Source organism: Amblyomma americanum, chromosome 1 (assembly GCF_052857255.1).
Source record: "Amblyomma americanum isolate KBUSLIRL-KWMA chromosome 1, ASM5285725v1, whole genome shotgun sequence".
Lineage (NCBI taxonomy): Eukaryota > Metazoa > Arthropoda > Arachnida > Ixodida > Ixodidae > Amblyomma > Amblyomma americanum.
This window is the reverse complement of record NC_135497.1, coordinates 163,062,815-163,085,366: the sequence shown is the minus strand read 5'-3', so window position 1 is coordinate 163,085,366 and position 22,552 is coordinate 163,062,815. Positions and strand designations below refer to the sequence as shown.

Below are 22,552 nucleotides of genomic sequence, written 5' to 3'. Positions count from 1 at the left end.
CCCACGGATCTATGAATGTAAAATAGATAATGGCCTTCTGCATAAATGGGAATTAACCCATTACACTACCTCTTCATACCCTTAAGGCGGAGCTCAAGTGTCTCCTCCAACCTTCTAAGCACAAAATTGCAACTTTTTACCCTCACAGTACGGTGAGTGATCAGTGTTATAGCTGTTTTCCGAAATGTATAGCGGAATTATGAAACCACGCATGACGACACGATGATTGCGTTTATGTTATGGGAGGGTTATAATGAACGATTTATGGTGGAAAATATGTGTGGGCACCGACCTGAGGATCGTGTCGCGTAGCGCGTTAACGTGCAGCGCCCCTGTGTTGTTCGGCTTGATCGAGCGCATGCGGGCACTGTCCCTTGAGCGTTCGTCTTCTATTCAGCCCGCCGCACGTTTGTCTCTCTCGCGTCCCGCACACGTGCAGCGTTTCGAGCACGAGGTTCGGCCTCGTCTGCATCCACGGCCTTTCCACAATGCGACTCAAGTGCTACGTATTTACGTTACGGGGAGGTTACAATGACTGCTTTAATCTGTGAAAAATGTGTGGTCATATGCTTCACAACTTTCTTGTGCAGCGTGATTGCGGGCAGCGTCTCGAGAGCACTGCTCCTCGCATCGACTCGCCACGCATTCGCAACTCTGGCCTCCCACAGCAGCGTTCCCACGACGTTCCCCGCCTCAGCTGCGTCCATGGACCTACCGCAATGCGAATGATGGGCCCAGTCACTGCTGCCGGTTTTACCTTCATTGTGGCGGCCACTGCTACTCAGGCATGCGCGCACGGCTGCTAATCACACACGGCGCAACCGAAGAGAACCTCTGTCGGGAACACGCCTCCTCTCTCCTCCTCTCTCATTCCCCCTCCGCACTCCCCAGCTTTCTTGCTCCTCCCCATTGGGAAGGGGGTGCAAGCCCAGAGGAGGCCATGTGGACGGCGCGACCACGACGACGGCTACACGAAACCGGGGGACTAGGCTGAGACAGCTGGCGCCTTAAAACAGGACCCGGTAATTCGGATGCCTCAGACCAACTGCTTTCCGCCAAATGGAACAGCGCTGAACCTGTCCTGCATGCTAATCCTTTGTTCGCGAAGTTGTGCATAAGCATCGCTCCGACTCAGCGCATTCCGAGCTTCTATGCGAGTAAGATAGGAGTGGTGCACCGGGGCAAATGCATTCAAAACGAGGTGTTGGAGCTATAATTGTATTGTAGAGTGTCGATAGCAATGTGTGTCTGCAAAACTTTTGTGGTGAGTTATGGCTTACGGGGTTTAACGTCCCAAGGCGACTCAAGCTATCAGGAACGCCGAAGTGGAGGGCTCCGGATAATTTGGACCACCTGGGGTTCTTCGACGTGCGCTGACATTGCACAGTACACGGGCCTCTAGCATTTCGCCTCCATCGAAATGCGACCGCCGCGGCCGTGATCGAAACCGCGTCATTCGGGTCAGCAACCATACACCATACAGCAGACAACTTGCGTGAGTCAATGGGCATTTTGACAGCAAAAAGCAAGAAATGCGAGGTGTGGATGAAACCACAACTTAGTGTCCAAATTGTATTGCATGGCTGAAAACAATTTCTACCTGATTATGAAGGTTCCTGTAATAGCAGCCGTACTCCATTTTTTATTTATTCAATTGTTCTCGAAAAAAATCGAACAAAAAAGTAGCCGTGGGGAGGGGTATTTCACTTCAACATTATTCTGTTTGTAATGCCGCAAACCAGTGTCAGCGCTGACAGCTGGTGATTTGTTTATGTGAACTGTAAAGGCCCTTTCTGTATAGATCAGCAATACCCACCTCTTGTTCATGCAGTAGTAGACGATGGGGTTGTAGGTGGTGTGCGCCATGGCGAGCCAGTACATGGCCAGGTAGACGTGCTGGATGCAGTCCGCGTAGGCGGCGCCCGGGTGGTGGAACAGGTAGATGAAGTACGCGTGATAGGGGAGCCACGACACCGCGAACAACACTACCACTGTGAGCAGCATCTTCACCACCTGCGCGTCAAAAAATGCAACAGCCGTTGCTGTCCACAAATTCTACGCTTGCAACTCCACTGCTAAAATGCCTGTGCTGATGCCGTTATCCTTTCAGGGCAGAGAATGAAAAGGGAAAATGTGCAACGTGTGTATTTAACAATGTGAACCTTAATTACCTAAACAGGTTTCACTTTACAGCGCTAAAGTGAGAAGGCTTTAAAACTCATTTTCTGAACTGGAGGCAGCTTGACAAGGTGATGGTTCGGGCTAGTGGGTATGCTTTATGATCCATAGCGCTTCTGTTTGTCCCCTGTCTTGTTTGCTGCGCTATGGATCATAAGGCTGCTTGAGTTTATATTAAGCACCTTTCTTTCTTTCTTTCTTTCTTTCTTTCTTTCTTTCTTTCTTTCTTTCTTTCTTTCTTTCTTTCTTTCTTTCTTTCTTTCTTTCTTTCTTCCTTCCTTTGTTTCCTTCTTTCTTTCTTTCGTTCTTTCTTTCTTTATATTAAGCATCTTTCTTTCGGTCTGCCTACTAGAATTGACATTGAGATCACTCACACAAAAAAAGTCCCATCTAGAGCGGGCTTTCGAGGTGAAATTTTTTTATTTTTTGCCGTAGAGCAATTAAATTTGGCACGGCTATATTGAAGTGCTTTAAATGAATAATACAAATTTTTACTCATGTATTTTCAGTAGTCTTGACATTACAAATTTTTATGTGCTTCTTTGCTGTACCAAACTTGCAGAAAGCCTGGCGTGACAACAAAATATGGTAGGAGCCTAGAGTCGCTGTTAAATTTTTTCCAAAGGAATAGTTCATGCAGTGACATTCTCCAAATATTTTTGTCAACCTGATGTTTTTCTACACGGAAAATTATATGCAAGATTTCATAATGCCCTCACCATCGTCACGTCAAAGCAGTTGCATAGTAAAAAAATATTAAAGTAATTTCAAAATGTGGAAGCGTCACTGCATAAACAGAATTTGTCAAGAAACACAATGCAGCAAACTGCATGGAAATATGTGAAGCCATTGTCATGTTATACGCTTTTGCAAGCAGGAAAGTCGGGCCAAAAAAGTCTTAGAAAATTGCACTGGAGTTGCACACACAGCCACTTAAGTTTCTATTTACCATCACAAACATTTATCATCACTGCTGTTTTCAGTTAAATTTTTTTTTGGATTTGATCAAAGAGAGCTTATAGGTACCAAATCTGATGTTTTTTTATATTCGATTTTTCCCCGAGATTTTTTGCGATTTGAACCCGCGCACCCATTAAAGGAAACCTAAAACATCCGTAGGGTTTTCTGCCTGAGCCAATCCACTGCGGCAGAAAGAAAAAAAAGAGCTTAATAAGAAATAATTTGCAGCCATGTAAAACAAACTAAATGTGGCTTCAATCCTTTCCATTCAGTTTCCCGATGTGCATTCTTTTTGCTAGCTATCTTTATGGTCTCAGAACATCAGTCGCGCGCCAATCAAATCTGACGCATATCCCAAATATCGCGCCTCAGTCTTCATCTCCCTGCACCTCTACCATACTCCACAAAGACTGAATAGCGTCTATGGGGTGCTCCAAGGTGTAGCAACTCAGTACTTCAACCCAGATTTCATATTTTCAGCTCAAGCAGATTTGAAACAACTGCAAAGTAAAAAAAAAATCGCATACAAATAAAAATGGGCAATATACTACCCTTGTTTTGAGCGGAAGGCGTCAATATATTGAGAAACAGCGCGCGAGTAAGTGCGCATCCTCATTCCTTTTCTTTCTTTATTTTATTCAGAAAAAGTTATGAACCCTTTGTAGTTTTGCGTCCTCTCGGTAGCTTTTTTAGTTCTTTTTTTACTTTGCTCCCGCAGTTCTTTGTGATGCTCTTGCAGTTTATACCTGTCGCCAGCGGTGACAAATGTCGCAAGCATCGTGCGCATTCATCCGTCAATTCGATCTGTTCGAGCTTTCGGGCGCTTGGCTTTCAGAACAAGATGTTCCCTGACGCCGCCCCTAACGTCTTGCAGCTTTTAGGAACAAGATGTGGGCTGAATTGCTCCAGCTGACGCGCTTCTTTCAGAAGCTGAGCAACAAATATGCCCGACATTGCAAACAAAAAAATTGAGAGGCACTTTAGAAATTCTAAAGTTTCTTCGGCGAAAGCCTGTGGCCATTCGACTGGGGGTGCCCATGTCTTTTTTTTTTTTCCACATGGCACCTCCAGTCGAATGGCCACAGGCTTTCGCCGAACACACTTAAGGATTTCCGAAGTGTCTTTCCATTTTTTCTGGCGTTTGGTATTGGGGGAATCCGCCTTCCCGTGGCGCTTCTCTGAACCGCTTGCCGTGGAATCACTAGGTCGCTTGGGAGGCATCCGACTCACTCGACTGCAACGACACGTCTGACGAAGGAGCGTCGCCGCGCCTGCCGCTGACGCGCGCACACGAGTGACGTCACTTTATCTCTCTTCTCTCTCTCTTTTAACTCTCTCTTCTGAGGGGATGGTCGCTGCGCTGTGGGAGGGGGGGGGGGGGGGGAGAGAAGAAGCGGCTGTGGTCGCCGCGGCGCGCGGGGAGAGCCAACCCCTCTGGAGGAGGATGTGGAGGAGGTTGGAGGAGGTGGAGGAGGATGTGCGCCGATGCGTGAGGGAGAGGCCACAGCTGGCACCGTTCCAGGCCCAGGAACGGACGGACGGACGCCGCGAGTATGAGCCATTAAGGGGCTCTGAAACACCTTCCGAGGAGAGGACATCAACTTGCTCAATCATTGCAGTGTGTTGTCATGAACACCTGAGCCAAATAATACACTTCAACAAGAAGCAGAGAACCCACAATCGCGCGCTGAAGTTGGCGAGCTCTCATCGACTTTTCATGCTCGCACCCTCCTCCGTCGCTCGCATCTACGTATGCAAGTTGAGAGATGGCTCTTGGTTAGATTCTTTCAGACGTCAGCAGTGTTGCCGCACTAGCCAGTTGGTTTTTCCAAGTTGTCGGCTAAAAATTTCCCATTTTTTCACGCAGATATATTTTTCCAAAATATAGTAATTTTAGATTAAATGCAGCCAAGGTAAAAATATAAGAATGAGTGAAATAAAATAAATGCAAAGGCCATTAATAATGAACATCAGGGCTGGATTGTTCTTGATCACATCATCACCAATCACCACTTCGTTTTTATTAGCTTTTGCTTTGGGACGGGGACCAGCTCGGCTACCTCCATGTCCGTTCTAGCCTCTCCAGCATAGACATATAAATTTTCATAAATTCCTTTACAACATGCATACATAGGGGATTGTGTGACTAAAGAGGTGGGAGTGGTTGGAAGAGTTAATGGAAGGGTCACTGCCACTATAGCTGGAAGAAATCCAAGGACGCAGCACTCGAAGCCTGAATGGGCCAGGGCTCTGGATCAAAGGCTAGGCAGAAAATTAAACGGGAATAGAAAATTAAACGGGAATATCAAGCCAAATTTCTTCCCGCGACACTAGTCAGGCCGCCATGATAATAGCATTTCCCCTTCATCTCTGCACATTTTCTTGAGAAAAGCGCATTTAGAACACCGGTCTTTAGCGAAACCAAAGTTTTCCACGTTTTCAGTGGGTTATGAAATAAAATTCTTTTTTTTTTCCTTCAGTGGCTTGATTTTCCCACGATATGGGAAATTTCCCACGATTCGACAACACTGGACGTCAGGCAGCTACCGAGGCCGCGGCCAATAAACCGCGTAGCTCCGGCGGGCATGGAAGCTCTCCCCGGAGGTGAGGCCGGCGGAGGAGCGCCGACCTTCCAATGCGCAAAAAGTGACGAGAGGAGAGGGTAAGGCGCGAAGATGCTGAAATTCAAATTTTGACTACAGATAACTCTGTTTCTACAAATCACATTAAAAAACATTTCTTGCACAATGTTCGTGAAGCGGCGTGCTTTAACATCCCAGGCATACCGCAACTTTATTAGAGCCACTTTCAGAGCCCCTTTAAAGGCTTTTGCCTGAAAAAGAGCCAATATCTCCACATGCCCACCAGACAGAGTCCACACTATTTTTCCGTTTAGAGCAATAGTCTCAAACTGCAATAACTTTTAGCAGCAGGTGCAGTGCTTTTACTGTGGCTAGTTTTCTAACACACCTCGAGAAATCAGGACTGAGCAGAATAAAAGGATGCTCACTTCTGCAAGACGAGTTTGGAAAACGGGTAAGTAATAATAAAGCGATTGATTGATTGATTGATTGAGTGATTAATTAATGAATTAATTAATTATGAATGATTGATTGATTGATTGTGGTTTCCAGCCTCAGTTGCTGCATCGCGCGACAAACAACCATAGCATCACGTATGCGGCTGGTTCCGACCTTTACTCGGTTTTTACACCTCCAGTTTTGGCGTATAGCCTTAGGTTGGCACATAAAAACACGGCTGTTCTTCAAGCCTTATCACAAATCCTGACGCGTTACTAACATTCAACGTCACCAAACACCGGTCATGAGTAAGCCAATTCGTGAAGCCATCAGTCCCCCTTGATGTTAGAAATGTCGCAGGCGTATCAAGCAAACTCAGCTCTCCACATTTTCCCGGCGGTATACGTGTTTTGCGGGAGTGAACGGCATAACGGCTGGCGACCGACGCCGACTTTTTCTCAGACCCTCATGGAGCAGTTGACCGCTGTCCGAGAGTGGCTCTTTGAGCAGTTAGCCTGGGCCAGGAGGTGTAAAAAAAGGCCTTCAGCGTCACATTAAAAAAAAAGTTGACAGAGACACTTAAGACTGCTTAGGTGTGAGAAGGCGTGAGCTCGCCCACTCACTTTGTGAACGCAGTCGCCGCGGCTCGCGCTTAAAGGGACACTAAGGACAACGCTATCAAATTTTTTTTGTTAGTAAAATCTTTTAGTTCGGCATATTGTGGCTTTGTTGCCTCTTGTCCGGCAGCGAAAAGTGCATTTATTGCGAAGAGATTTGGATTCGAAGTTGAACACGTTTTCCCGCCTCTACAATTCAAACTCGGGACTCTGATGACGAAATAGGAGAAGCGTTACGTAAAGCGGCGGAAACGGAAACGAGGACTCCGTGATTGCTGGCCTAGAGCGCTGCGCTCCCGACTAGCAGCAGCCCCGGAATAACTACTTGCCGGCCGGACGTTGAAGGCCTCTATCAGCCGCCATCGCATCACTTACGTTTGCACCAACGTTACGATGGACTCCGTTCCCGATTCCTACAAAGAAGTTCTCGCAAAGAACTGCGGCCTGCATTCAGCTACTTCAACCCGACACAGTGTGCGATGCTTTTGAGGGCTGAGGTGGCGGATCTGGCAAAGAAAGTCCTAGCGCGGAGGAGTCGGCAGCGTCGCTGTCACCGCCGAGCCACCGTCACGGCTGACGTGTAACGACTGGCACGTGCGGGCATATTTAAATTCTATGATGACAGTCCTCGTGGGGCTGTTTACGTTGCTGCTCCGCCCTTGTAAATCGAGGCGCATAACGCAATCATGCGGGCACGCAGAACGCACAGCCGCTAAGCACCCCAATACGCACCGGGCCGCCTGTTACGCTGTAAATTGCAGGTTTTCTTTGACTTCTAACATTCAGGTTGTTTTTTTTTCATCTTGCTTGCGTGATAAATGTGCCTGTTGGTTTCAAAACAAAACTTAAATACTTCAATATCGATCAAACGCGTAACCTTCAAGCACGTTTGTCAGCATCAGAGATCTGTTGTGTATTTTTTTCTGAATATTATGGATTTTTATGGCGCAAGGAGGTCTATGGCCAAAGAGCACCATTGCACAAGGTATTTTTGACTACTCAAGGTGGGGGTCAAAGACCCATTTGCCCAAGCATTTCACCCCAGATACGCTGAGCACCAGGCCAAGGGAAAGGTTGTACCCATTGCATCAGCAGTGGGTACCCGGCGGCACTGGGAATCGAACCTCGCACCTCCCGCATGCGAGGCGGATGCTCAACCAATTGGCCACCGCCGCGGTTCAGTTGTGCCGTTTCTGCTATTTCATCATCACGCTTGTACTTGCGCGATTGTCCTGTGGCGCCGATGCGTGTATTTTAGTTCTTGCTCTTTTCTACCTTACAACTTTGTTTTCAGAAAGAGTGGTGTCTTTTTGTTTAGGAGCTGGTATGCTATCGATACAAGCCAATTTCAATTTCTCCTCAGTGTCCCTAGCTAATGGGTCAATGCCCATATATGCAGAATTGGTATTTTTCTACTTAACATTCATACATAACATTGCTCTTACCGAGCAACCTCGTGCATCATTAATCATTAATTTAACCGCCAGCTTGCAGGTTCCATGAGGACACCATCTTTTATGGGTACCATCGACTGTCGACACACACACACACACAAGCCCACTCGCGCGCCGACGAGTTTTCGCTCAATGGGGCAAGGCATACGCTTTAAAAGATTTACGCGACGCTCGACTAAGTCGACGTTTTGAGGATGCCACTGTGTTGCGTGTGTTCAGTTCAGTTCAGTTTATTACCTTAAAGTTCCCCCGTAAGGAGGTATTACATAAGTGGTGTGTTTTTATACAAAGAAAAACATCTCGCGATAATCATTGAACAAAATGGTCATGGTCAAATATAATGCGTAAAACTAAGATCGGCACGTGGTAGCAGCGATGTCAAGGGGATGGCCGTTCCAGTTCGTGGCAATCCGGAAGTAGTATGAAGCAGTGAATGTAGCGTGCCGAGCTCGTGGGCGCGCAACTTGAAAACTGGTGACTCGTGCGGAGGGATATGCGGTCTGCTTCTGTGATTTATGGTGCTTGATTAAGGGAAGAAAAGAAGAACTTGTGACAAAAATACAGGCTGGCAGTGCGGCGTCCACTAGAGAGCGTTGACAAGCCGGATTCCGATTTTAACGCGATAGTGTTAAGGTGCTCGTGTCGCAGAAAGTCCGGCATCGGCGTCGTCGACCGTGAGCGAAAAACCCACGAAAAATCCCCGCAGAAGCAGCTTAGGTGGCAGCTGGGCCACCTATGTCACGTGACCTTGTGGCGTCATCACAGACTGCCCTAGAGATTGAGAGCAAAATGGGCACCCTGGCAGGTGGTGGTTAAATTAAAGATTGATCGCGAGAGGTTTCTCGCGTAGAGCAACCTGGGTCTCACAAGCCCCACCGGTGGCAGCACCTGGCATCGCAGGGCAGTGTCGCATCACTTAACAGCTGCACCACTACGCCAGGAGTGGCATGATAACTCCGAGGGGTCCCAGTACAGAAAGAACAATTCTGCATATTTGGGCACTAACTCATTTACGCTATCGCGTCATACCGTCAGGGCGGAGCTTAAGTGTCCCCTCCAGTTTATAAAGTTGAAACGCTGACGTCACACGAGTATAGGGGGTGAAACAATCAAGTAGCGCTACATTGAACCGATTCTAACGAGTCGATGAGATTAGATTGATGCGGGCTACAAATGCACGACGCGTATTCTGGTTTCGACCTAGAAAGTGTCTTTTGCGCGAGTAGTTTAACTCGTGGCGCGGCGTTTCGCAGATAACGTTTCAAATAACCTAAGGTTTTATTAAATGCAGAGATGAGATTGGTAACATGTGCGCGCCAAGGCAGGTCGTAAAAAAAGATTATACCTAGATACTTCACAAGATTTGACTAGCTCTACTGACGTTCATACTTTCTGTTCTTATTATCTACTGACGTGTTAGCGATATATTGTAAGGAAAGCGAAAATGGCTATAACGGCTGGAGAAGGATATATATTTAGTGACGTTTAGGGTCATTATCGAATTGCTGCACCTTCTAGAGCACTGTTAGGATTATAATTCAGAGCGGCTTGATCATAGGCGTTACTTAAAGCACAGTAGATGACGTAGTCAGCGGCAAATATGTGTTTATGGGTGCGCGTGCACATTCTGACATTTTCTTCCGTTTTTCGACGTAACTCTTCATTCCACCTTTTGCTACCTCCCCTGCCTTCCCCACTGCACAGTATCAGGATTCAACCAACCAACGCTGGATCCAACCAACTTCTTTGCGTTCCTGTAAATACTGCTGCTTTTCTCTCCACAATTTTCTCTGTTTCTTCACGCTGACGTGTCACTGTGAAGTACATTAAGCTACACCATGGTCTGCGTTCGCACCTGAGAAACTTTGCGTGATCACTTTATAGACTGGGCAGCCACGGTGGCGCAGTGGTTATGGCGCTCGGCTGCTGACCCGAAAGACGCGGGTTCGATCCCGGCCGCGCTGGTCGAATTTCGATGAAGGCGAAATTCTAGAGGACCGTGTACTGTGCGATGTCAGTGCACTTTAAAGAACTCCAGGTAGTCGAAATTTTCCGGAGCCCTTCACTACGGCGTCCCTCATAGCCTGAGTCGCTTTGGGATGTTAGACCTCCATAAATCAACTTTACAGATTCAAGCGCGTCAAGGCGACCTCTTTACTGTCCCTGTTAGATGAGTGAGGAAAAATATTTCGTGTGGTTCAAAAGATAAAATTCATCTGTCGCATACAAAATACTGTAGTAGAGTGATCACACAATGACACTTTGGCTACAGAACTGACTCCACGCAGAGCATTATTGATAACAGAGGTGGAAAACTTCGGCGGGACCAAGTTCAGATTGTGCGCTACATGTTCATTACTCTGCCTTCTGCGATGCAGCAGTGCCATTTTCGTACATAGTGGAGCACTCACCCCACACCGCACGCAAGTGAAAGCTCTAGAATACAAGACCCAGGGAAAACCGCATCACTAGCAGGTAATTAGGGAAAGCTCGGACTCCCCGCGGTGAATTCGCATGCATTTCAGGGATTTCTTTTAGCAGGGTTGTATTAAGTAGCTTAAAAGGGAATATTTGATCGCGTGTTCCTCCGAAGAGAATGATCGCCCGAAGGATCTTGGAAATTATGGTTTAACTGTTCGACCTAAGTTTCGTCGTTCTGTTACTCTTTTCCCAAGGGGACAGGCCCAATAATGTCTGCTGCGATACGCAGGGCTTCCGTCTTTAAAGACGGAGACTAAAGTCAATTGAAATGAAACTGGTCGACCATGATAAAACATTTGACAAAATTAAGACGCGATTAGATCAAATTGAGGCAGCTTATGCTGGTATTGATGGCATGCAGAATGAATTAGGAAAACTGCATGAGATAATCACTGGAAATGCCGCACAGATCAATGTACTGTCTGCCCGGATAAACGATGCAGAAAACCGATCTGGAAGAAACAATCTTGTGTTTTATGGCATCGAAGATAAAGATAAAGAAACACGGCTTCATTCTGAGAACGTCATCATATCACATTGCAATCAGTATTCAGATATTCAGATACAACCCCGCGAAATCGAGCATGCTCATGGCATTGGGTCTTTCCAAACTGGCAAACGCAGGCCTATAGTCGTGAGGTTTGCTCACTTTAAAGACAAAGAGCGAGTCCTGTCTTCCGCTCGGAAACTTAAAGATACACGATACGCCCTCGCTCAAGATCTCGCTCCAAGCACGCGACTTGCCCAGAAACGCCTCATTGAGTTTGGAAAGGCCCGAAAAGTGCGTTACAAGTTGCGACATGAAAAGCTTGTCACAAGTGAAAAATCATACTATTTCGACCAGGCTTCCAACCAGGTCATTGAGGAATGCTCGTAGCCATTATTAAAACCAAAATGTAGACCGCAATTGCCAAACCGTCCCCATTTATCATCTCTGCTTGCTAACACTCGGAGTGTTATTACCAAGCGTGATTCCTTGTGCAGTATAATATGTTCATCTTCATGCGATGTCTTGCTGCTAACTGGAACATGGCTTAACACATTCGTTGACGATACCGATATTCTTCCGTTACTCTCTGACTTCGACATATTCCGAAAAAATAGACACGATGATGTCCACGGTGGGGGTGGTCTAATCGCCACTAAACGGGATCTGCATTGCGCTCCGTTATCAACCTTTCATCACAACTGGAAATGATTTGGCTTCGATGCGATGCTACGCACCCGACCACCCTCATTGGTATTTTCTATAGGCCCCCTAGTGCTGATAGTTCTTTCACCCCTTTATTTCGTGACACGCTGCATACTTTAACAAAAACATATCCAAACAGTCCTGTTCTTCTGTTTGGTGATTTTAATTTTCCTACCATAGACAGGTTTGATCCTGCCTCTTCATTATCTAAATGTAGCCTGGCTAGCGACTTCTTAAACACGTGTATAACGTTTGGCTTAACGCAGCTCGTCACTGATCCCGCATGCGTAACTGATCACTTGTCTAACATTTTAGATTTCGTATTAACTACGCACCTCGATACCTTTACTCCTATCTCCGTTTTGCACGGTTTGAGCGACCATCTGGCGATAGATGTTTTTATTGCAACGAACTAAAGAAACAAAAAAATCGATAAACACTAACGCTTTATGATAAAGTGGACTACGTAAGCACGAATAGCGAATTATCCGAATACTTCGACGCGTTCGCAGCTAACTTTTCACGAAATTCTATTGAGTCCAACTGGTTGCGTTTCACAACAGAGATGCATCGACTTATACGTGTGTACATTCCCACCATTACAATAACTGAAAGAATAACGTCACCATGGTTTAATGTAACCCTAAAGCGACTAAATAACAAGAAAAAATGCCTGTTTCGGTCGTACAAAGCAAGTAACTCTCTTTGCACATGGCAGAAGCATTACGCAGCAGCGAAATAATATGACTGAATAACCGCGCAAACTAAACATAAGTTTTTTTTTCACTATTTTAACATACATGCTGCATACTAACCCACAGCGGTTTTGGAAAACTATCAGCCTTTATCAACGTAATGAGATCACACTTAATGATAGTTCTGAATCTCCGATTCCTAGCACTGAGGCTGCAGATTGTCTAAATACAGCATTTTGTTCGGTTTTTACTAATGAACCACTTGACTGTTTTCCTCATCCGCAATACTTTACGCATCCTCTCATGCAAAACATCACATTTGACCCCGTCGGCATTGTCAAAATAATTGAATAACTGAAAAACTCGTCATCACCTGTGTGGACGGTATAAACACGAAAGTGCTGAAAAATACTAAACATACGTGTAGCTTTTTCTTATCCCTTATATTCCAGGAATCACACAACACCGGTTCACTTCCCCATAACTGGCAGGTGGGCAAGGTCATCCCAGTCTTCAAAAAAGGAAGCCGATCATCACCGTGTAACTACCCCATTTCCATAACAAGCGTATCTTGTAAAATAATGAAACATGTATTACACTCGCATGTTACTAACTTCTTAACATCCATCAATTTTTTTCACCCAAGTCAGCATGGTTTTCGCAAAAATCATTCCTGTGACACTCAACTTGCTCTTTTCCTGCACGACTTACATTTAAACCTAGATAGCAACATCCCGACTGACGCATTATTTTTAGACTTCGAAAAAGCGCTCGATAAGGTCCTCCATGGTCGTCTCCAGTTAAATTTATCACGTCTTAAACTTCATCCATGCGTTCTAAACAGGATTAGAGGGTTTTTAACTAACCGCCAGCAATTCGTATATGCAAACTCACACCCTTCGTCCTTAACACCGGTTTTGCCAGGCGTACCGCAAGGTACCGTACTTGGGCCGCTCCTATTCTTGATATATATTAAGGACCTGCTTTGTAATAGTTCTTCTAATATCCGACTCTTCGCCGATGATTGTGTCATTTACCGAGCAATTACTAACTCTGCCGACCATTTGGCATTACAAACTGACCTTACTCACATACAGGACTGGTGTAAACCTTGGCTGATGTCGTTAAATCTTTCTAAAACCGTGTTAATGTCTATTCACCGTCGTCATAATTACGTTGAGCCCAATTATACAATCAATAACATGCAGATCGCAACATCTGAAACATTCAAACATATCGATATGCATATCTCCCGTGACCTAACTTGAACTTCTCATGTTAACCACATAATAAACTCGGCAAACCGTGTGTTAGGCTATTTACGTCGTAACCTTTCGCTCGCTCCGCTTTCTATTAAACAGCTTGCTTTTCAAAGTTTTGTGCGACCCAAGCTGGAGTATGCTAATGCTATTTTTGACCAGCACTACAATGATATTACTAACGCCCTCGAATCGGTTCAGAATCGCGCGACACGCTTCATTCTGTCGAATTAGTTCTGCCAGTGTCTCCGCACTAAAAGCGCAAATAAACCTACCCCCCCCCCCCCCTAGCTGTGCGCCGTATAATAGCACGCCTTAACCTTTTCCATAAAACTTTACATTCCTTCCCTTTTGATAACCCCTACAAAAAAGAGCCCACCGCATCGCCCGCTTTCGCCATCAAAATACAGTGTATCCCCCAAAAGCCCACACTGTGACCTTTCAGCAATCATTTTTCCTACGTACAGCACGAGACTGGAATGGCCTTCCCACCGAAGTTGCCACTATCATCAACACACAAGCATTCAAGCAGCTCATTGAAAACCTCTTATCATAATTTATTGCCTTTGTTTGCCATAACCACCCACTCGCTCATGTAATGTCTACATTGAGACCTTTGAGGAAATGAATGAATGAATGAATGAATGAATGAATGAATGAATGAATGAATGAATTGAAGATGTTTCTACAACGCAAAACAACCCGCCTCGGTGGCTCAATGGTATTGATGCACGGCAGCTGACCCGATAGATGTGCGTTCGATTCTGGCCGCCGCAGTCGCATTTCGATGGGGGCGAAATAACACAGGCCCGTGTACTCTGCGATGTCAGTGCACGTTTAGGCCCCGGTGGTAGAAATTTCCGGAGTCCTCCACTACGGCGTCCCTCATAGCCTGAGTCACTTTGGGACGTTAAACCTCACAAAACGAAACCAAACAACAGAAAACATGCACCGGATGGCACTTGTAACACAAATACCACAAGCGCTACCCTGCCGTTTGAGCATGTTTCACTCTGGAGAAACATGATCAATTACCAAATAGTACGGATGAGTACCCCAGTAAACTTCTCAGATCGGAACGGCTGCCTTGCCGAAAGTGTATTCTATTTTTATTTCCTTTACTTTGTCATTCATGAGAAGCATTCAATTTTATTTTGTCTCTTCTACCCTCTTCGAATCCCGCTGGCCTTATTTAATTACCCGCCCTACTCACGCAAGAACACCCATGTTTGGAGATTTCAGTGCGCGTTGAAGACCTTCCGATGAACGAACGTGATCCGGAGCTCTCATGTCCAACATTCTGGGACACAAATTTTGAATATTGGAAAACTGCAAGATACTGGTATAAAGTTTTTGAAGCTAGTGGTCTATTCTTCGCATGAAGCACTATCAAGCAAAATCTTTAATGTATAGTGTTTCCATCGCTCGCATTGAGCAGTTAAGATTGCTATAGAAAACCAATTGGGAACGCTTTTGGCAATAGCCAAAAAGTTAAGAGCCAAAAAATTCAAGCCTGCCAACGGGAGATCTGGGGATATATTGATTGTTATAGCGAAATCTTACAATATTTAAAAAATTGTGCTCATAAACTCTTTCTCACACAAAATTGCTTTCATCCAGAATTGTTGGTATGGTGACGACATGCTTCGCAGACCTTATACACCTTCGTGAAGTAATTCAATAATCAAAAATAAATTAGGGGTGCAAGATACCGGTATAAGTGAAGGCAAGGTCGCTAACCTTAAACATAACTTTTTAGCGGTGCTTTTCTGTTTGAATCGAGTTGCACTTCTCTTTTCACGCCTTCGTGGAATCAAATCACACCTTAAACGTAACTTTGCAGTGGTGCTTATCTGTTTGAATCTAGTTGCACTTTTTTCACGCCTTCGTGTAATCAAATCACACCTTAAACATATCTTTTCAGCGGTGCTTATCTGTTTGACTCGAGTTGCACTTCTCTTTTCACGCCTTCGTGTGATCAAATCAGTCAAGGCTGTGGTTAATCTGTGGCCAAGCAGAGACTGATATTTCTTCGACTGGCAATGCCTACTCAAGAAAAGAATACACAGGGCAAAAAAAAATGCTATTTTCTGTTGCAAATAAAGGAAAAAAACTAGACCTGTCACATGGGTTTCACGTTCTAGTACCCGAGTCCACACAATATGGTCGCCAATACCTTCGCCGTGTTAGGTTTATTCGACCATGAATGACTCGATGGAAGCAATCCAGAGAAGTTTCTCGGTTGAGCGAGCCATGCAAGACGAGGAGGTCTATTCCCCGCCATAAGCACCTAACGCATGGAAGGACATGGAATTCCACTCTCGCAGTTCGCTGTGATGTAGCGTTCGCGCGCCTTGTTTATACTCGCTAAGGGAAAGAGAAAATAAAAGCACGCTAGCACCCAGTAGATGCCAAAATAAATGAGCAAGCTCTTCGAATTCGTGGAGCCTATATCAGCAAAGGAATGTCGCGGGAGCTCTAAGGTATGCCCTTTCGTAAGCAGTAAACATTACACCCGTGCATGCTGCTCGCTTCTGATTTATTTTTGCCAACTATACGCATCTGCAACTCTTCATTCGATCAATCTTTTGTCAAAATATTCTCAAGATTTTTAATGGCTGCCATTACTTATGCATATTCAGCGTTGGAATATCAGTGCAAAGAGCGCGGCACAGTCAAGAGCCCTTTCAGCGTGGTAGTTTTACACTGCTCTCGTTTTTGCATGAGTTCTACGCCTGCTACAAGCCGTCTGTTCGTTTATTGACCTACAATAATGCATCTGAAAGTATATAAACATTGATTAATGGTGCGCATTTCCACGTGCACCCACATGTAGTCTTGGGCTCCATTTCCGCGGCATTGCTTGGCTTTCTAACGCTTTCGTAAATCTGCGAAATCTGCCTCTTCCCATTATCGATCGCATTCCACAGGGTACCTGCAGTACAAAAGGACTTACCACGTTCGTCGCTATGGCAAGAAGCAGTGCTGTGAGTACGCTGATGGCAAATCTACACTTCGTCATCATCATCGTCACCGGAATCAGCTTCAATACGCCCACTGCAGGGCAAAGGCATCTCCCATACCTCCCCAATTAACCCTGTACTGTTGCCAGTTGCGGCCACCTCATCTCCGAAAATTTATTACTCTCCATGATGGATCAACAGCGCAAACAAACAGGACAGAGTAAGAGAACTCTTACTCTGTGCTGTTTGTTTGCCCTATTGAACCGTTACACCTATCAGTTTCCTTTCCTTAACTCGCTGCGCTGTCTTCAATTTAAGTTGAACGCTTTTCGTTAGCCTCCACGTTTCTGCCCCATAGGTGAGTACCGGTAATATACAAATGTTATATACTTTCCTCTTGAGAGAGATTAGTAAACTGACATTCATGGTTTTGAGAGAACGCGCCAAATGCGCTCCACCCCATTTTTATTCTTCTAGGTACTTCGCCCTCGTGATTCGGGTCTGCAGTCTAACCACCTCCACCGTCTCGCTACCAATCGTTAACTGCTGTTCTCTTCCGAAGCTGTTGATGAATACTTTGGTTTTCAGCATATTAATTTTCAGATCCACCGTTCTGCTCTTCCTGTGTAAGTTACTCGTCATGTTTTGCAATTCATCCCCTGAGTGGCTTAGCAAGGCAATGTCATCGGCGAATCGCAGATTAGCAAGGTATTCTCCATTAACTCTTGTCCCAAGCTGTTCCCAATCCAGGCCTTTGAATACCTCCTCTTTCCTTACTGACGGGATGTCCAATTTCTGTTCGCTACTCTCTCATTAATGTTCTGATTACAATGGTTACTGCATATATTTGTGTAGAACTCTTCGGTTACTTTAATAATCTTATTCATAATGCTAATGACATTACCCTCTTTGTCTCTTAGCGCACACGTCTGGTTTTTACCTGTGCCTAGTTTCATCTTCACGGCTTTTAGGCCACCTCCGTTCTTTAGGGCATGCTCAGTCCTCTCCATGTTATACTTCTGCCTCGGTTATCTTGCACTTATTGATTAGCTTTAATAGCTCTTCCAGGTCTATTCTGTCGGTGAGGTTAGAGCCTTTCGTGTTTTGGCGTTTCTTAATCAGATTTTTCATCTCCTGAGATAACTTGCCAGTATCTTATCGAGCCATCCTACCGCCTACTTCTACTGCGTAATGTTAGCTGGGAGATTGTCGTTCATTGTTTGAACATTGAGATCGTCCTCCTCAGTAAAAGCCGAATACCTGTTCTGCAGCGAGATCCTCCATTCGTCTACTTTCCCCCTTACGGCTAACTCTTTGACAGGCTTCCACCTCAATATTTTTTTTCCGTTGCCTCTTCAAGCCTAGGCTTATTCCCGAAGGCTAACTCTTGACCTCACCACTCTGTTGTCGCTACAGCTCACCTTTCCGAGGACCTCCCCATCCTTCACGATGCCAAGGTGAGAGCACAGTATGAAGTCTCTCTCATTTTTAGGCTGACTATTGTAGCCCTTCCATGCCCACTTTCTGCTCTCTTGTTTGCGAAAGAAGGCATTCATGATCCGTAAATTATTTCTCTCTGCGAACTCTACTAATAATTCCCCCCTGCTATTCATGGAGCCTATGCGATAATCGCCTACTGCCTGGTCACCAGCCTGCTTCTTGTCTAACTTGGCATTGAAGTCGCCCATCAGTACAGTGTACTGTGTTTTAACTCTGCTCATGGCCTATTCCACGTCTTCACAGAAGCTTTCGACGATGATTGGTGAGGAATCCCACACCTAGTTCTCGTCTGTCCACTAATCCACGATAACATAGTGCGTGACCGCCCTTTGGCATAGTATACGTCTCACCGGTCCTCTTAACCTCCCCGTCCCATTTAATACCATATAACATCCAATTTTATACCCGCTAGATCCTGGAACAGCACTGCTACACTAGCTTCACTTAGTTCACTGGCGTTAAACGTTGCCAGGTTGTGGAAATATGGGGGGACAATGCCTTTCGCCCCGCCCGCACTCCCACTCCGCGAATGCAGCGTTCCCGCTCGCTAACCGCGGAGGGGTTCGTGCTCGAGGGACAAAGGGAAGGGACGACACAGTGTTAACATTCATATGCTATTTATTACACTTGAAATTAATACATTGAGCGGGCCAGCTAGCTACAAAACATCAACGAGGCATTCCTCGGAAATAGAAGGCTACGTAAGAAGGACTTCCGACTTACCATCTGGGGCGGGGGCGCGACTTCGGGGGTATCGGCGGCGAACGTTTGTATGCGCCGATAATGGCGGCCGGGTTCTCCCGTGCGCGCCGCATTCTTGAGGCAAAGCCATTCCCTAGCATTTGCTGAGGAAGGCATCCAGAGCGCGCGTTCGCTGCACTCGCTTCGCTGCCTGGAACCAGAAGTCCAGCGGCAAGGCACAACGGATCCCCGTGAGCCTGCCGCGGAAGGTGACGAGAGCGTGCGGCTCGAACCGCTCGTAACGCTGGCCGGATCCCCAAGGGCTCTCTCTCCGGTTCCGCAGAATTCCGCGTAACCTACGAGGGGGCGCTCCCGTCGCCGTTTCCTTTCCCCCATGAGGGAGACTTCCCTCCTCGCCCAGCCGGGAGCTGTCCGTCCCGACGGCCGACGATGAAGATGGGCCGCATCGAAATGGAGGGGGGAAACAGGTTCTCCACAAAGTTTAGTTTTCAATGGCAGGCCTTGAGCTGCACTTAAGTGAACATAAACTGTTTCAAAAATAGACTCCGCGTACCTTAGCCAGTAGAGCACAGCATGCGACATGCATAGGTCGTGGCTGCGACTCCTACTGTCCGCTTGTTGTTTTTTCTTCTACTCTATCTGCTATCTAAAATGATTGCTTAAGTATTTTTGCTCTCTTACTGCAACAGCAAGGAACGAAGAATAATACTGGAATTTCCCTTCCCCCTGGGTTTCAAGCACTGTTAACTTCATAAGCCGACGTATAGATTTTGTATTTTAGGATCTGTCATCCACTAAACATTACGAAAATTGCAATAAATGATTAATTGTGGACAGCAACGCAATAAGATCTTTATGATATCTTTTATAAGGCGCCTATATGCCGTGCAAAGAAAATTTAGCGCACGAAAACAAAACAATTTTCTGAATATTCAAACGTAAACTGTAGCAGTCAATTAGGACCACTTCAGTTGTCTCGAAACAAAGAACAAGAAATAGGATATATAAAAAAAACGCCTCGAATTTGAGAAGTAACAAAGTAACTTTGTTTGCAGGACGCAGTTCGCCAATAGAGCGCAAAACAAGTGACCTAAGCAAGCCGTAAACCAAATGCAACTTTAAGAAATAAAGATAGCGTCATTCCGAGGCAGCACAGTGGGGCGCCTTGCAATATACGGAATAATAAAGCCTAGTCATCAAATAAAGATCTAAAATAAAATAAACTAACAACACTGCGAAAACTCTCCGTCCCTTTGGTATCTCTCAAAGGCGCTCTAAAAGCACCGCCTTCATAGGCCTCCTTTGAGCCCCGTCTTTTGACCTCTTTTAAGTTGCGCCATCACTGAGTATCTAGTGGCTGCAGCGGGTCTCCATCGACTCAACATTGCTCTTTTTCCCGCAGCAGGGCGACAGGAAAGCACTCAAGCTGGGCCCAGAGACTCGGCGCATTTAATGCGAAACCCATTGTTGTGCCTAGCAGTTGAGGCTAAGTACTGCACTTCTGCGGAATGCAGCATAAGTTAACAACTGTCACATGCTGAACTATTTGTTTTCATCACGTTGTAATCACCACACTATCGTCGGCAATCATCACGCTATTGCAACGTGCTCAGTGTGCATGCGGAACGCAACGAACCCTGTGAAAAGCTATGAAAATGTACGAGGCACACGCGCGCATTGCCGATTATAAAGCGTGCGATCGCGGCAAGACGCACGCGCCTCAACGCTTTCAGTTTGAACTTGTGTATGCAAGCTGTCACCTGTAAAGGTTGCAAGCAAGGAATTACATGGAGTAACAGCATTTCTTCGCATGATATTGAGCAGCGTGAATGCCTAGTCGCACTGACGTCAAGAGAGTTGCTCACCCCGTGTCTTTCGCTTCGTTGCGTTGGCGATTAGTGAACCAGACGCGACGTATAAAGTGAAACGAGGTGACATGCGCTGCGTCGCACGCGTCTCTAAATTTTGGCACGCGCTGAGCCGTACGCGATTTGGCGTCGGCAGCGCCGAGACGCTGGTGTCACGCTTCCACTGTGCGACCTATGTTAAAATACCGGCGCAAACTACTGTCTTTATTGATCGCTTTTATTTGCTTTCGTTTTGCTTTCTTCGGTGTTAAGATGCACTCTTTACAGACACAGCCTTTTCCGTGCACCTTATTTAATTATAGCGCATCAGACGAACTGCGAGTGCGCGGTGCCCAACCATTGGAACAAACTCATGTCGCATATTGGTTCATCCGCCATGCCTCTTCTAGAAAGTCTGGTTGACTCCCTGAACGCTGGGTTCATCGGAATGCTGGCTGCCTCCAGCCAGGCTGAATGAACGCAAGACTGCGTAGTGCATCGACGTTTCAGGAGGTAATGGTTCGGCGCTTTCAGTTTTAAAATCTAGTTACAAAGGTTGGCCGAAATGCTTTCTATATTGTCTTCACCCATTCACTCCTTTATTCTACTCCGCAGCATAGAAAAATGAGTTCGCTTGTAAAATCTACACTTGTTATCGGAAGCCGCAGGGTAACATCTCAGTGTCAGTGACCGAAAACAGAAACAAGCCGGAATTTTAATAATCGCTGAAAATTCGCTTGGCTGGTCCTGATTTGCACACATACTCTTGCGCTGATCTTAAATCTCGCTGGAACTTTCAGTCATCGAAGACGAGGCGGCTCCTATACAATGGCATTAATAGAAGTCTTGAGCGCTGAAGACTTCTGAGCTTTAGAAGCGTGTTGTCTGAGATTTACTCTCCTTAACGATAGGCACTGAAAGCGCAATGATCAAGCAAATTATTTGGGACTTCAATTTTTCGTCTTTGTTGCTGTAAGAAAGTCGAAAGGCGTTATGATGCGAGGTTTTTGGCGCCACAAGCTGGGGCAAAAAAAAAAAAGAATTTGGCAAATAAGAAATGTCTTAGTACTGCAACAAATATGGTAACGTAATGAATTGCTTACGTAAATATTTGTTCGCCGTCTGCGCGACTTACCTTTTGTTTGTTGCGTAAAGCGATCTGCTGATGCTGGGTGAACTCCCCGATGCAGCGGCTTCCCCACAAAACCCAGCTCATCCGCGAGTAGGTAACAACCATCGTGGCCACTGGAACTGCGTACGTCAACACCAAGAAGACGATGTTGTACCTGCGGCGAAAGAATAACACTGGATGAGGTCCTGCTGCTGAAAGAAGCATTTGCAATAAACCGCATAAGCCGATGGTTTGACGACATACTGTCTGGTCAAGAATCATCATTGATGAAGTTCACTGGTCACTCACTATGCAAAAAAAAAAAAAGAATGACGTTTCGGGAGCACTACGGCTTCTTTGTTCACAACGGAGAACAAGGGAGCCTTAGCGCTCCGGAACCGTCATTCTTTTTTTTTTTTTTGCATAGTGAGTGACCAGTGAACTTCATGAATCAACCAGTCGCATTGGTAAAGGGACGCCAAGGTGCACCGAGTTTTCCGCTCGTCGTCGACTAAACCGCCACGGTCATAACAAAATTAACCTCTCCGCTAACCACTCAGCGCAGCAAATGCG

General features: G+C 45.9%; 1 protein-coding gene across 1 annotated transcript in view; it reads right to left on the bottom strand.

The window, feature by feature from the left end:
* The window catches only part of LOC144136726 (tachykinin-like peptides receptor 86C), a 48,792-nt gene that overhangs the window by 1,766 nt on the left and 24,474 nt on the right, over positions 1-22,552 (bottom strand). Inside the window, exons 4-5 of the mRNA XM_077669293.1 lie at positions 22,004-22,154; positions 1,817-2,013 (exon numbers count right to left, since the gene is read on the bottom strand). Of these exons, the coding sequence (XP_077525419.1) occupies positions 1,817-2,013; positions 22,004-22,154 (348 nt within the window). The remainder of the gene's footprint in view (positions 1-1,816; positions 2,014-22,003; positions 22,155-22,552) is intronic.